The sequence below is a fragment of the Ambystoma mexicanum genome, chromosome 3q, assembly GCF_040938575.1.
Source record: "Ambystoma mexicanum isolate Mex_15411 chromosome 3q, UKY_AmexF1_1, whole genome shotgun sequence".
Taxonomy (NCBI): Eukaryota; Metazoa; Chordata; class Amphibia; order Caudata; family Ambystomatidae; genus Ambystoma; species Ambystoma mexicanum.
This window is the reverse complement of record NC_090926.1, coordinates 1,204,660,723-1,204,676,126: the sequence shown is the minus strand read 5'-3', so window position 1 is coordinate 1,204,676,126 and position 15,404 is coordinate 1,204,660,723. Positions and strand designations below refer to the sequence as shown.

Below are 15,404 nucleotides of genomic sequence, written 5' to 3'. Positions count from 1 at the left end.
CTGTGAAAGGTTGTTTTTGGTGTTTATTGATTTAGTATTTTTGTTTGTTTTGTTGTAGGAGAGCCCAGGAAGTAAGGTGGGCAATGAAATGAAGGAAGGGGCAAAAGTGAAAGATATGGGGGAGGTGGACAGGGAAAGATGTTGTGTGTGCCTTAAATCTAAGGTAAGGGGCAGTGTTTCTAATGCTCCTTGATTGCAGCTTCAAAAGCACTTCGAAACTGCTCCCTCCTGCAGAGTGATGTCTTGCAGTATATACAGAGTACTGTTGTCTTGAAAGATATGGATCACCAGCTTCTTTTATGGCTTGCAAGGTAGATGGTGGGATCTTCTGCCCCACAGGGGTAGCCTGTATGGTGGCATTATTGGTTGAGGTAGATGAGGTAAGGGAAGACAGTCCACTGCTTCCTGAAAAAGCAACAGCCTTTCTCAGAGCATCCCGGTTTTAGGATTTGGTGTGGTGTCGCATGGAGGTGGTCCCGTAGGAGTACTGCCTAGGTTGTCCAGGACTGAGTACAATGTTGCACTCAGTGCATTTAAACTTTGTATCCTTGGCCTTCAGTAGACTCCCAACGGTGGTAAAGAACTGCCAGGCCCATGATTCTCTCTGGGTGCTGGAGGTAGGCATTTCCTCTATCTCATCTTCCTGGCCCTCTTGATTTTCTCTGCATCATTGTGCTTTTTCCGTTGTGGAGGCCCTTGAGGTGGTGGTGGTGGCTCTTGGGGAGGAGGGATGATATGATATGATATGGCATTTATAATGCACCTATACACAAGTGCTTCAAGGCACGACGAGGCAAGGGAGGAGGAACAAAGGGAGGACAGACAGCGATCCTACTAGGCCAGGTGTCATTCAGGTTGTGCAAGTGCATGGGATGGGGGAAGGGAAAGTGTGGCGTGGGAGGGGGAAGGGACAGTGCAGGACAAGGGAATAAATAATCACAAAGTAAGTAACGGCCAGCAGGTGGCAAGTGCAATGTAAGTGCAGAAATCAGGTGTCAAGTGCTGGTGGTGGGAATGTAGGGTTACAGAAACAGTCCCAAGTGTGGGGGTTGCCAGGAAGGCAGTGCAAGTGTGTATGACTGGCGGGGGAGGGACCAGGGCCTGAGATCAGAAGGTGGCCAGGTAGCCAGTGCAGTTTCAGCCAGGAGGTCAGCAGGGGAGAGGAGGAGAAAAAGCAGAAGCAAAGTGAAAGGTTTTGAGGTGCTTCGGAACCGGAAATGGCTCTCCTCAAATTTCAGGGAGACCGGGAGGCTGTTCCAGATGGAGGCCCTAGCCGAGGAAAGAGATCTTCCACCAACTCGTTGCTTGGAGAAGTGACTGACCGTGAGGGAGTTGGAGACGGTTGAGCGCAGAGCTCAAGAAGGAAGATATTTAAGAAGAGAGAGTTGAAAGTATTGAGGCCCAAGGCCCTAGAAGGCCTTGTGGACAATGCAGAGGGTTTTGAACTTAATCCTCGCAGCCACTTGGAGCCAGTGCAGAGATTTCAGTCCTGGAGAGGTACGATCCCTGGGCTTGAGGCCAAGGACAAGACTTGCAGTCCTGTTCTGGATGAGTTGCAGAGGGCGGAGAGAAGAGTTAGGCAGATTTAGAAAGAGGCAGTTGCAGAAGTCCAGCCCGAGAGAACCAGAGCTCTGGAGACAGTGAGCTTCTGGGGGAAGGAGAGGAAAGGAAGAATACCTCTGAGGAGCTGCAGCTGGTAGTGTGACTTCTTAGAGAGACGTCAGAGATGTGAGGAGAGAAGGAAAGTGTGGAGTTGAAGATGAACCAAGGTTTTTAGCCTCGCAGGTGGGAGCAAGAAGAGGGCCAAGAGAGGCTGGCCAGAGAGAGACAGGAAAGGAGGGAGTGAGTGTGCCGATGAGGAGGATCTCCGTTTTACTGGCATTAAGGTAGAGGTCATTGGCGCCACACCACTCCTGGATAGCAGACAGACAGTCAATGATGAGAGACGGAGATCAGGTGGCCGAAGGTAGCCTGAAAATGAGCTGAGTGTTATCCGCATAGCACTGAAAGTTGGGGCAGAGAGCGACAATGCAGTGGGAAAGGAGTGCTAGGTATTGGTTGAACAGCCAGGGAGAGAGGTTAGACCTCTGGGGGACACCACAAGTTGAGAAAAAGATAGCGGAGAGGAGGACCCAAGTTGGACCTGGGAGGTACGATCAGAGAGAAAAGAAGTGAGCCACGCCAGGGCCTGACCGGTGATACCCAGGTTATCACAGAGATATTTGAGCAAGATGGCATGCTTGACCATGTCAAAGCCGGAAGAGAGATCAAGCAAGATGAGGACACAGGGGGTGTTAGTATCAAGGTTGGAGAGCAGGTCTTCACGGATGTTCAGGAGAGCATTTTCCGTGCTTCTGTTCGCTCTGAAGCCAGACTGATGGTCATGAAGACAGCCAACAGATTCAATGTGGAGAGTAAGCTGGGAGATGGCAAGCTTTTCTAGGAGTTTGCCCAAGAAGGGAGTGATGGAGATTGGGCGATAGATAGCCGGGCAGGAGGGGTTTGCACAGGGAAAAAGAAGTAAGAATAGGTCGAAGAGCTGTTTAAGGGTACATTTTCAACTTGAAACTTCCTAGATCAGCTGAAAATGCAGTTTCAAACTGTTCACGAAGTACGGTCTGGTTTGCGAAGCGCAGACCCGCCCACGAACACGTCATGACACTGCGCATGTTCGAGTGGTCAAATGCACTATCTTTAAAGTCTGCCATGACATCAGATGTACGCAAACGTCGGTGAACAGGAAACGGTGCTAAAAAGTTGCAGAAAGTTCATAGAAGTTTTAAAAATGTTATTTGGAGGTGGCGAATGGCACAATTTTTACTTGAAACTTTTTAGATTGGCTGAAAATGCTGATATATTGGAGGTAAGTATGATATTAGGAATTTGTAGCATATTAGGGTGCACTGGTAAAAACCTATGAAATTAATTGAAAAACCTTTAAATGGACGTTATGGTTAAGTTGCACTAATAAAAACCTATGAAATTCAGTAAAGAAACATTGTTAAGGGCACGTTATCGTTACAAGTAAAACCGGCACCCCCCAGAAATTCGCTAGTTATGTAAAGCTAAGCAACCATAACTCATGCCACCACCGTGCACTGCTAACACTAACACCCGGGACATCAAAGATGACATCACACATGTCACTGATGACATGACATATCGGGGCCACTTGTTTGTGATCACTGACATATCTAGGCCAGGTGTTTTTGTTCACTGATTGTCAGAATATGAAAATTCAAAAGATGGTTTATATAGACATTAGCCTTGTCGTATGTCAAATGGGGTACGCTTTAAAATGCAAAGAAAACAAACACGTTCCACTGCGTCGGGATGCAATGGGATGCACAGTGCATGACAGGTTCATTTCCAATCTCTCAAGTGGGATCGAAAAAAAGTATAACCCGAACAGCGATAACAATTGTTTTCTTTTTGTTGATTTTTTTTTACAAAGACAGGTCCTTTATGAGCTTGTCACTGTGAAATGTGTGCTGGAAGCCTGCCATGCATTAACACCATGTACCCAGTGCATCATTTGCGTTGTCGGACAGCGATCTATAAATGAGCAGGTCACGCAATTAAAAAAAGCACATCCTCTGAAAATGTTTCATTTGCCCAACATTGGAGAATGTGGTAAAGAGTATCTCTGGGGACAGGAGGTTTAGAGTAGAGTGGAATCTCCCAGAAGCCTAGAGCACCAGCGTAGAGCCTGTCTCCGTACACACTGGGCCTCATTACGAGTCCGGCGGTAGCTGTGCCAGTAAAACCGGTTTTACCGGCGCCTGACTTGCATTAAAACCCCGGCGGTCCAGCAAGTCAGGCGCCGGTAATTGTATTTCCCCATTACCATTTGAGTCCCATAGAACTCAAGGGGAATGGGGACGACGGAAGCACTGGCAAAATCTGCTGGTGGGTGCCATACCGGTCGCCAGGGTCAGACCTGGCAGGCTCAGCGACACCCGCCAGCAGACTCGTAGTTTGCCAGTCCGGGAACAACGGTGCCAGTAAGCTTACCGTAACCGTTGTTTCCAGACTGGCAAACTTGTAATGAGGCCCAGTAATGGCAGTCTGCACACAACACTGCACCCTTTTCAAATTCAAACACACTAAAGCACCCCCACCCCAAGAAAAACGAAAATGATCTGGGCGTCTGTGGGGTTGCCAGCGAAGGAACCAAATTCTCTGCAGTTTTCAATGAACAACTCCTTCATGGCACTCTATCCTTTTACACAGGAAACGAGTAGAATTCCCTGTGAACCACAGAAATATTTCCTAAAACACAGAGTCTCCCCATCCCCCCGCACTATATCTGCCCTTGGCCCCGAGACCAGATTCACCAGAAGAAGCCATTTATGCAATAATTAAAATTTTAAAAAACACAGAACCGATTACGTTTAAGTCTCACAGTTCATGTACTCTGGACATATTTATTTCAATGAAGTACAACAATAACTTGATTTACTTTGGCTGAAAAGACGGAAGTATTTATTGTTTTAGTGTAAAAGGATTTTATCTTTGCAGTGATAAAAATCATAGGTAAATATCATTCGAATTACCTCAAAATGACCTATCATTTATTTCTACATTTACAGGAATTCTGGTGTATCGAAAAACAATCGTGTGATGTGTGCAAAGTGAGTAGTATCCATGCATTATGGCTAATAGAGCAAACAAGGGGCCTCATAAGCTTCCTATCCAACTAACTCAAACTCATGATGGACAATGCACAGCTGTTGTTTCACAAGAAACAGTTTCCCCCGAAATACCTGAACCAAATAACATGTGTCCAATGAAAGCCAGACTTGAGATTCATGTATTTATGTCTAAGGAAGTTGCTGTCTTTTGGTGGAGCCGGTCTTGTATTCTGAATTTATGGAAACATTCAAATCCTTTTCTGGGGAGGGTCTTGAAAGCAGCGAAAAGTTCAAGGAAATCAAAGACCACTGCACGGCCAGTGTAACTCTTGTCGAGCAACGGAACACCTTTGAGCTACAGGTTGAACACCCCTGTAAAAGGGAACACGCCTTTTGTCCAAGACCCTTGTAAGATCTCCTCCTATTGTGTGAATCAGCATTGACTTGCGTGAGCCCACACGTGGGATCTCTTTAGACATATTCAACCCTTGCAGAATGGTGTAACATACTAATCCACTGGTTTCACAACTAGTCACTACAGGTCCCTCCTTTGCAATCCTCAAGACTTGTGGCAACCTCGGCCCAGTCTAAAAACAGCATTCAGAATCCAAGAAAACCTACTCCATTGTTGTTTCATTTATATTTGACCCACTTGGCAAATAGGGCATTGAGGTGAAAATGAGAGGAAATGTTCTTTTCGTCCTTTTAAATAAATAGATAAAAGCTGGTGTTGACTTAGAAGCCATCGAAGTTCCTTTTTCTGAAATCATGTGGACGACGCTTATTGAAACAAGCAAACCAGGTGTAGGAGATACCATGTTTAAATGTCTGCTCAGTGCATTTCTTGCGATGAAACATTGTCAGAAACCTATTTTGGCTTCTACTCTGTCAGGCATTCCCTAGGTGTGAATAATAGGCACCTGTCCACGGTGGCTCCATTCAGGCATCACATATCTCAAACTGTGGCATCTTTACATAAGAGTTTGTTGGGTTTTCTGCATTTGGAGGCTCTTGGGCTTTCGATAACTGGTATTTTTGGGATATTTGAGCTCGGTGAAGAAGATACATCTTTGCAGATATACCGGCAACTGCCGCAAGCGCCGCGGCTCCCATGATGGCGCCAAGGAGAATTGGCAAAGTATCTAAAAGAGAGAAATATGTTTTTTTACAAAACAGTAAAAATAAGTAGCATACCAACTGGTAATTATGAGGAAAAAATACAGCATCACTCCCTTAGTCATAAAATCAATTCATAGGAACATTTTAACATAATTTCTGTGCAACAATAGAGAATTCATGAAAAAGAACTGCAAAACGTTCCACCCTTTTTAGAGCATGGTTATGATACTGTTAATATGCAAATGCAATGCCCTAAATATAAAGGGAAATACAGGCTGCGAGAATACTAAAAACGGGAGGGTTTCTGCCATTTTCATGTTGGTATGGGTGCCATGTTGTGTTAGTGTCTCTGCCATTTTGGCCTTGCTTCTGCCGCATCCAAGAGAACATTTCAAGTTGCTGCGTGCGTGGCTGGATAGCAAGGAAGTGCAAATATTAATCATATTAGTTATTGTTTCAGGGATGAGGTTGCTGTATCTTTTCTCATGAAGCTTTTCCCAGGGAATTTGAGCACATGGAATAATAACAAGTCATGTCTTTAGAATTAATAGATGAAAATGCAATAGTTACAAAAAGACGTGTTCTGGTGTGAAGTAGACCTCGAGGTGAGGCACTGCCAAAATACAGACTCAGGCTTTGTGACTACTGCCCTCTAGAGAAGTGTTAGGATTTCAGAGTTCTGGCGGAGTGGCTTGGTAGCACAAATAATACAAGAAATTACTTCTCCAGTGTGGGGCCTCGGTTACATTTTTTCACGTGAGATGAATGTCCTGCAAACTAACAGTTCCTGTCCTTGAGCTAGCTAGAAGGATGAGTAATGGGGACAGCAACATGTGTCAATGTGGTAGTTGCAAAGGTATGCTTCATGGCGAGGAAGCTGCAAGGTCTGGGAACGGCCTAGGATGCAGAATGTCCGGTGTCACGGGAAAGGATGTTAGTGTATGTACTATTGTTGTCATGAGGTGCTGATTTCACTTTTTTTACTAATTGCCCTATTAGGCCATCTGCAGGGGGTGGATTTGGAATATCGTGTGCAATGCACTAACTAATAGAGTAGGGTAATGTATGTTGTTCTTTAGGTTTGTAAATAGTGAGAGCCAGTAGGAAAATAGGGATTTGCATCTAATTCATTTCTGAAATATATTGTAATTTTGTGTTTTTTGTTTATAAATACTGTAGCCTGATGTAAGGGGGTCAAGGGTTCTCAGCCTTATAGTCACTTGAGACTGACTGACCTACCGGCCGATAATTGCATGCATTAAAGAGCTGTCTTTCTGAAATGTGTGCACCTCGTTATTGTTTCCTGGATTTATTGGAGTCAAAAAGCACTTCATCCTGAGGTTCTCATACAAGTGAAGAAGATATTTCCTTTATGAGGAGAAGAGTCAAATTTTCAATTGCATTTAAAGGAAGAGCAAGTGCAAAATAAAGCCGTCTCGCGTACAAGAAAGGTCACAAAATGTTTATTTCTGCGTGTTGTTGTTAGCTCCAAAACAACTTCATATTACCCGGCTGTGAACGCAGCTGGATAACAATGGCCATGCTACGGTACCCATTCTGTAGTTTGCAAGAATGTGCAAATGAAAATCGTAAACAATCTAAGTTGGGATTTGTGTGATAATATAGTATCTCACCTTTTTCCTTACAAAACAAAGAGTGTACAAATTTACCTAAGAAATAGCCTCTGTCTCTGATAGTCAAGTTTCAACAATAATTCTAGCATTCCTTACTAACATATCACTAAAATGAAAGGAACATAAATGAAAACATTGAACTTACTGATAAAAAAAAAGTTTCTTATATTGAGCTTCATGGCAGATTCCAGTCTGTGAGCACGAGAGCGGGTATTGAACCATGCTGCTTAGTGATGTTGTGCCTCCAAGACAAGAGTGTTGCACTTGAGCTATCCTCCTAGCATTAGTTATGTTGGGATGAATTCATACTGTCTTTTTCCTGCTCTGTTGTGCCCCTGTTTGGATCTATTGGACTCCTATATTATACTCCTACTATCACACTATGTTGTCTTCCTCCTTCTTCCATTCTCTGCTTTGTTCACATTCTTCCATAGCATATTTCCCCCTTTTCCTTCGCTTTTACACTTATCTTCAACTGCTTACTATTAGTAGTACTCCTTACTATTGCCTCTTGTGCTTCTAAGGAGCTTTTTCATGTAGCCAAAGAACTATCTACTCCGGTTCAGTCTCCTTCTACAGTCATTTGTATCCAAATCCATTACGACCATGTTGCTGCCTTCTTTCATGAAAAATTCCATGCTCTACGTGATAAGATATGTGCAGAAAGATCTACCCCCCTTAGTAGCACGGAGCCTCCATCCTGTCCAACCGAACAATGTATGAATAGATTTAACTTTGTGACAGACTCAGAGAGCATGGTTACTGCTGCTCTATCTAAACTGAAATCTGCTTCGCCAGCCAACCCCTATTCTTCAAGACCTCTCTGGGAGCCTGGCTCCCCTTTTCAGTGAGGCTTTTGAATACTCTTGCACCATAGGCTTTATTCCTAAGCCTCTTAAGCATGCCGTGATCTCTCAGCTGTTGAAGAAACCCCATCTCGATCCGGCAATGGCAGAAAACTATCGCCCCATCTCTCTTCTTCCTGCTACGGCAGAATTATTGGAAACTATTGTTACCCATCAGTTGTCGGCCTTTTTTATTGAGACCAATCATATTCTCCATCCCCTTCAGGCTGGATTTCGCCCAGGAATGGTCACTGAATCCATGATGGTTGCGCTTCATGATGATATCGCAATATTACAGGAACGCGGAGAGACGACTATTCTTATTTTGCTCGATCTCTCCACGCCGGTTGAAACGGTCAGCCATCAGAAACTCTTGAAGTGCCTTTCTGATGTTGGAGTTTCAGGTGCCCCTTTGAAATGGTTATCTTTTTTCTCTCTGATCACACACAGGTTGTGTCCCTTCCTCTGTTCACTTCTCCCTCTATGGCGATTGACTCTGGAGTTCCACAGGGCTCGGCTCTTTCTGCATTGCTTTTTTAAGTTATATATGGTCGCAGTGGCCAAACATATTTCTAGCTTTGGTGTGCTTTGTTTCATATAGGCCAATCTTCCGTTTAAATGCCCCTAAGGAAAATCCCCACCATCTACTGAGAGATTGCCTCTCAGCAGTTGGGACGTGGATGGCCAACAACTGGTTCAAGTTAAACGGAGAGAAGACTGAGGTATTAGTAGTGGGCCAGGCTGCTGGTCCTCAGAGTATTGGCCTGCATGTCTTGGGCACTGTCCTAAACCCTCTGGTCTACTCAAGAGCCTGGGCATAAAAGTCATGTCCTCAGGCTCTAGAGAGGCGCAGATATCTTCAATATGTCAGACTGGTTTTGCCAGACTGAAGGTTCTGAAGAAGGTTCTCCTCTTTCTTCCCAGCAAAGCCAGAGCTATAATTGTAACTGGCTCTATAATGGGGTTGGTAGACTACTGCAACAGAGTCTACCTTAGTCAGCCAGTGGTGCTACTCCAGCACCTTCAGATTTTTCAGAATGCAGCTGCCAGGCTTGCCCTAAATGCTCCTAGAATATCTCACACCTGCAATCTTCTTCAGCACCTTCACTGTGGCTGCCTGTTAAAAGTCGGGCGAATTTTAAGATTTTGTGCATTGTTCATTGCGCAATCCATTCTGCTGGGGCCAAATTTCTCCAATTGGAACTCTCTCTTTATCAACTCAAGAGATCTCTTCACTCAGCTAATTAGTTTTTGTTGTTTGTCCCCCGTTTTCAACGTGCTTGTGCAGGGGGCAGATCCTACTCTGTGCTGGCTCAATCCTTGTGGAATGCCCTTCCTTGCCATCTACAGGCCACTCCATGTTTTAGCTGTCTTTCATAATCAGCTCAACACAGTGTTAATAACTAGCTGCCTCCTTGCCCTCTCATGTTTCTTTGCACCTTGATACCACCAGGCCTTTTCTGCGTTTTACAAATAAGGTTACATTACATTACATTTCTATACCTGTTCTCACAACACCCTGCTCCTCTGTTCCCCATCTCATTTTACGCATGCACAATCCCAATAATCTTATTTCTGTTCCCTCCTCTAATTTCCCCATCTCTTTCCATTGTTTACTTAAATCATAGTCTGAATGTAACAAGACTCTCTTTATCCTCAATCTTTTTCCATCTTAATCTTCACTTTCTTGGTATCACTGAAACCTGGGTTACTTGTATTGATACCGCCATTCCTGCTTCCTTGTTTACTCCATCTACATCCGTTTCTCAATCCACCTGTCTGCACCTACCCAACAGCGGCACAGACATTCTGTTTCTGTAGTCATTTACTGCCCTTTCTCCTCCTGTTCCTCTATCATTTTCATGTTTAGAATACCATTTTCCTTCCTTCTCTACCTACCTAGTCCTACCCTTTCACTTTTCCTATTAATAATTGCCCTCATTGTCCCTTATCTTCATTCTGCTATTACTTAAAACACCCTCCTTTCTTTGATCGTTACCTCTCGTTTTCCCTTTTTTCCGATAGGAGACTTTAAATTCTACCACACCTTAACCTACGCCTCCTGCCCTCTTCTTCACATGGTCTTTTCTTACAATCTTCTTTTCTTTCCATCCCCTCCATTCCACATCTGGAGTTCCACACTTGACCTCATTTTCTCTTCCATTGACCCTACTTTCTCTCATTCTCCTTCTCTCCCCTTTCTATTCCATCAATTTCTGTCTTTCCTATAAATCAAACTTCATTTTGGAACAGCAATCTAAGGAACATTAACCCTCTTTCCATCCTACCTACTTTCACCTCTTTGTTACCTTCCTTGGCTAAGTTCTCCTGGTACACTCCTAACAAAGCTGTAGCCCTTTTTTCCTCTTTTCCTACTTCGTTAGACTCCATTCACACTTTGCACTCCTTTATTCCTACATAAAACAGCTTTCCTCTCTCTCTTCTCTTCATTCTTCCTATAATTCTGCCCTTCTTTAGGCTAACCATGCTATTTTCCTGATCTTATTCAACTCTACTCTGCCCACCCTTGTTGTCTTTTTCAGTCCCTGTCAGATTATCGTCTCTCTCTGCTCTATATTTTTTCAACAATTTCATCCAAGATTCCTTAGCTACGTGCCTCCCTATTCCCTCCTCTACTTTCCCTTCCTCTGTCTCATCTACATGGCCACTCCTAGGTTTATCCACCTTTACTGCTGTCTCTGTTAATAACCCTGCCAGTTTTCTTTCTAGAACTCATGCTTATGCTTCTCCTGGATGATCCCTTGTCCTCCCACCTATTATCCCCTATCTTTCTTCCTTAATTAACACTTTTCTCTCTTCCTCTATCTTCCCATTGAGTTTCAAAAACACATTATACTCCCTATCCTGAAAACAATGTCACTATATCCCTCTCTTCCCTCTATCACCTTATAACTCTTCTTTTCTTTTGGAACTTCTTCAGCATGTCATCCAGTCCCAAGTCTCTCACTGAAACACTTATGTACGAGCACCATATAAATAACATATAATTTCATTTCACTACCTTCATACACATTCTCTCCTTCACCTTCACCAATCTGATTTCCATCCCATGCATTAGATTGAAACAGCTTTAATTTATGCACTAACTCCTCACCGCTAGATACTTTAACACTCTTCTATATTCATCTTACTCGATCTTACCACTACATTTGACATAATCATACCAATTTTCTTTCCTCTTTTTCTTCTCTAGTTTTCATCTTATCTTTCCACGCTACCTTTACTGTTTCTTGGTCTGCCTCTCGTTCCGCTTCTCTACTACTGCAATATGGTGCCCACCGGGGTTCAGTTCTTGGTCCCTTACTTTTTCTCTCTACACTTCCCTCTTTCTCTGAATTTCTGTCTTTTATTTCTCTTTCCTCATGTCTGATCACAATTCAGTATTGGCTGCAATCTTGTTTCCTTCATCTTAACCCCCCAAAGGCCAACATTATATTTGTTCACTCTTCCTCGTCTGTACCCATTCCTTCGCCAGCTCTACCGCCCCCCCCACACCCCTCCCGCCCCCAAAATTCCCTTGTCCTGTTACCATGTTTAACCCTGCACATCATTCTGGGCATATTTCTTTAATTCTAATATCCCTTTTTGTCACCACATTAATACTACTGCCCATACCTGTCAGTTCCACTTATACAACACCTGCAAAATTTGTCATCGCTTGACCTTTTCTGCTGCAAATACCCTAATTCAGGCTTAATTTTTTCTTGTTACTGCTCTTCTCTGCTCTCTTCCCTCATGCTCATCTATTTTCTCAGCTCTCCTTTCTCTTTCCTGGCTCTCACTTGAAGTCTTTCTTCTCGTTAACGTTTAATGAATTGCAGTCAAATATTTAAATGATCTTTTCAACCCTATCTCCCATCTCTTATATCTTATATCTTTTATCGCTCTCTTTCTCCTTTCCAAGCCTAAGCCTCCCTGCTCCCCATCCCGCGTTCGTTGATTTGACCAGATTGTTCCAAAGTAATGGAATTTTCTTTCTCTAATAATTTGTTCTTCTTCTGCTCTGCCTGTCTTTCGCACTAGGCTGAAAACGTTCCTTCTCTCTCCACCACCGTAAGGTTGTCTGTAATAGATTTTACTTGTGTTCAATGCTCCGGCGTATGCGCTTTATAAATAAATACAAATACTAAATGAGGGCACATGGGTAACACAATTTAGATACATGGACTTTCCCACAGAAAATTATTCAAGGATTTGGGAACATTCATTTATATAAAGATTAACTTCATAACTATTTTTCACAAATACTTGAATTATTTTCTGCGGGACACTCACTATCTATAACTGTAAACTAGGTATACCAGAGGACTGAAGTTCATGCTACACAATCACTGTTCAGCAGAGTACCCAGGGCCCAACAAACCCTCCCCCTGTAAATGACGGAGGACTGTCCTTTATTTTCTAGAACAGACAGGCATCATACAGGAAAACAATTCTCCAGCAATCACAGCTCCTGAGCCCATGTCAGGAGTTTATGTTAGTAAATGTCGTCATTACTGAGAGCCCTTCCCCAAAAACCTAAGAGCTCACAGTATTGGGTGGCTTGGATGGTAGTGCCTATAGACGGCACGTATAGAGATTAGCTGACTGGTCCTTGCATGTCAAGTGATCTCGCCTGAGACTTCCCCAAAAACTATGACATTGTTGCAGGGCAGTAGGACAACCATTGGCCCTTATCCTTTGCCATCCCCCTGGATTTGTGTTATCAGATTGCTGGAGCGGGCTTCCTCAGGCCAGGGACCCTGCTCTGTTCTCAGCGCTCTGTGTACCTTCTCAAGGGATGAGAAAGACTATAAGTTTGCCGCTCCGGAAACAAGGGTGGCAGTAAGCTCACCGGCACCCTTGTTTCCGGACTGGTAAACTACATGTCTGCTTGCCGTGGCCGCTGTGCACGACAGGTCTGACCCTGCCGGGTGCAGTGGCCATGGTAGGAAGACCATTCACGGAAGCGCCAGCACCATTAAGAAAGGTGCGAGGCCCTCAAGTCCCACCTCCCATAGAGTCCAATGGGACTCTATGGGAATGGGGACTTACATTTTACCAGAGCCTGTCTTCCCAGGCCGCTGGACTTTGAATCTCTCGGTGGCACCGGGAAGTCAGGCGTTAGTGAAATATTACGAGTTTGGCAGCAACCCGCAGGTAGCACCGGCAGGGTTAACGCCGGACCCGTAATGAGGCCCTATGTGTACCCATTGTTGCCACTGGTATATCCACCTAGCTTGAGAGAGTGCCTGCAGATTGCAAGGTTGTTAGACAACACATGATCAGCTCTTGTCTTCTTTGCTGGGAACTGCTCCTCTTCCCACCGCAGGTAAATGGCTATTGTTCGCTCAGCCGCACCACGTGGGTGAGGACCGCTAAACTGAGCTTTTTGGTCTGCAATTAGTGAAGATTTATTCTTCTTTTTCGCAGGTGGCTCCCTGTCCCTGGAGCCAGGAATGATCTGCTCGCCTCTGACCTTGGCTGCCAGGAGCAATTCTGAGTGTGTGCTGTAAAATCTGCTTTCCTTCATCCATTATTATGAGACCTGCGGCTTCGTTTAACTCTACTATAGTTATGCTAGGATTTCTATATGTCCATATTGTACTTTTTTCCTTATGGGTTAGTGGTACTGGCTCTTCCAAGGGTTCCATGTGTTAATTCCGCCGCAAAAATATCGCGATGCAAAAATATCACCATATTTTATTGCAGCGATATTCACACATGGACCCTGCGGGAGACACCCCTGCAAGCCCCGCACAATTTTTTAATGTGCGGGGGACACCCCTGTAAACCCCCGCTCCCACATAATATCCACAACAAAAATATTGCCCATGGCGAACCAAACGGCCATGTCTACGGAAATATTTTTGTTGGGGATATTATGTGGCGATACCCTTCCAGGTTCCTTATCTGATCCTGTAGTTCCATATGGTTAGTGGTAATAAGCGGCTGCAAGCTTGCTCTGCATCTGTTGCTTTCTTGTGTTTCTGCATTTTGCTAATGAAAAGGAAAAGGCTTCTGACAGTATGCATATGTATCTGTCCTCTATCTACAGAACTGTGTAAGCATGTTCTTCATGTGTGTACGTGCGTGTCCGTGTAACTTTGTGCAGAGATGCGAGTTTGCTTCATGGCTAACGTTACTATGTCGTGGTGTCTCGAATGACGTCAGCACAGCTGGATAATTATTATTAGTCAACCAGGTCCAGTGTTAAGGCACCTGTATCCACGAAGATGTCAGCTGGATAAGGTTTGAACTGTTGTCTAAGAGAAAATCTGCTTATATACGTGGAAGTTACTGGCCCTCCTGGGGGTTGGCCAAACAGCGACTGGCATCTCTCGTTTCTTGGTCTTCGGGCTGTCATGCGTATATATGTCACGAGGGGCACTCTAGGGATCCTCTCTTCATTATGTTGCCCTGCCACTTCTAAGGTATTAATAGGTGGCTGGCAAGACTAAGAAAGCACTGCAAATTGCTTTAAATGTCTGACAATATGTCACATTATGTGACGCAATGTCGGTCGTGTCAAAAAGAAAAGGGTAATGTAATGAAATCTAATTGGTTGTTTATAGGTTTCTCAGCACAGAACCGGGGTTCGACCCTGTGTTGCGCCGCTGCGTCTTGCTTCCAAGGCGAGCGCGTTGCCCCTGAGCTATCCTCCTGAGACTATGTACGTTATTTTTGCAAAAGCATTCTAAACTAAACCCAAATACTGAAAATGATTTTATCCATATTTGATTATTGGGTAGTTTTGTGTTAATATCCACAAACAATAGTCATTTAATGTGTCCACATTTGTGAAATTTTTCGGGTATTGCATACTTTGCCAAACACATTACATATTAGAGAAACAAATTTAAAATGAACAAGGTCAAAAATCTTCCAGAATGTTTTTATCCAAATGGTGCAAAGCGGTGCATCCATAGCACACCTCTGGAGAGATCAGGAGAAAATAGTCTTGTGATATTCCATTCAGAGGGTTCATGAAATATCTGGCCATTTATTTATTTCATTTATGGAGCATTTCTACGCACAGTACAATAAAAAGTGTTTCTAGGCATCACAAGTCAATGGGGGGGGGGAGGTGGGGAGGTACAGGGGATATAAAACACCAGTAACGGTCTTACTCGGCCTTGTGTCATTCGGATTTTGCAAGTGCAGGACAGGAA

The 15,404-nt window shown here is 44.0% G+C and overlaps 1 protein-coding gene across 4 annotated transcripts in view; it reads right to left on the bottom strand.

Moving 5' to 3' along the window:
- Positions 1-4,407: 4,407 nt before the first annotated feature.
- LOC138447752 (intercellular adhesion molecule 5-like) overlaps positions 4,408-15,404 on the bottom strand; it is a 353,302-nt gene continuing 342,305 nt past the window's right edge. For all 4 annotated transcript variants that reach the window (XM_069604069.1, XM_069604070.1, XM_069604067.1 and 1 more), the window contains one exon: positions 4,408-5,776. In XM_069604069.1, coding sequence (XP_069460170.1) covers positions 5,574-5,776 — 203 coding nt within the window. In that variant the 3' untranslated portion in view covers positions 4,408-5,573. The remainder of the gene's footprint in view (positions 5,777-15,404) is intronic.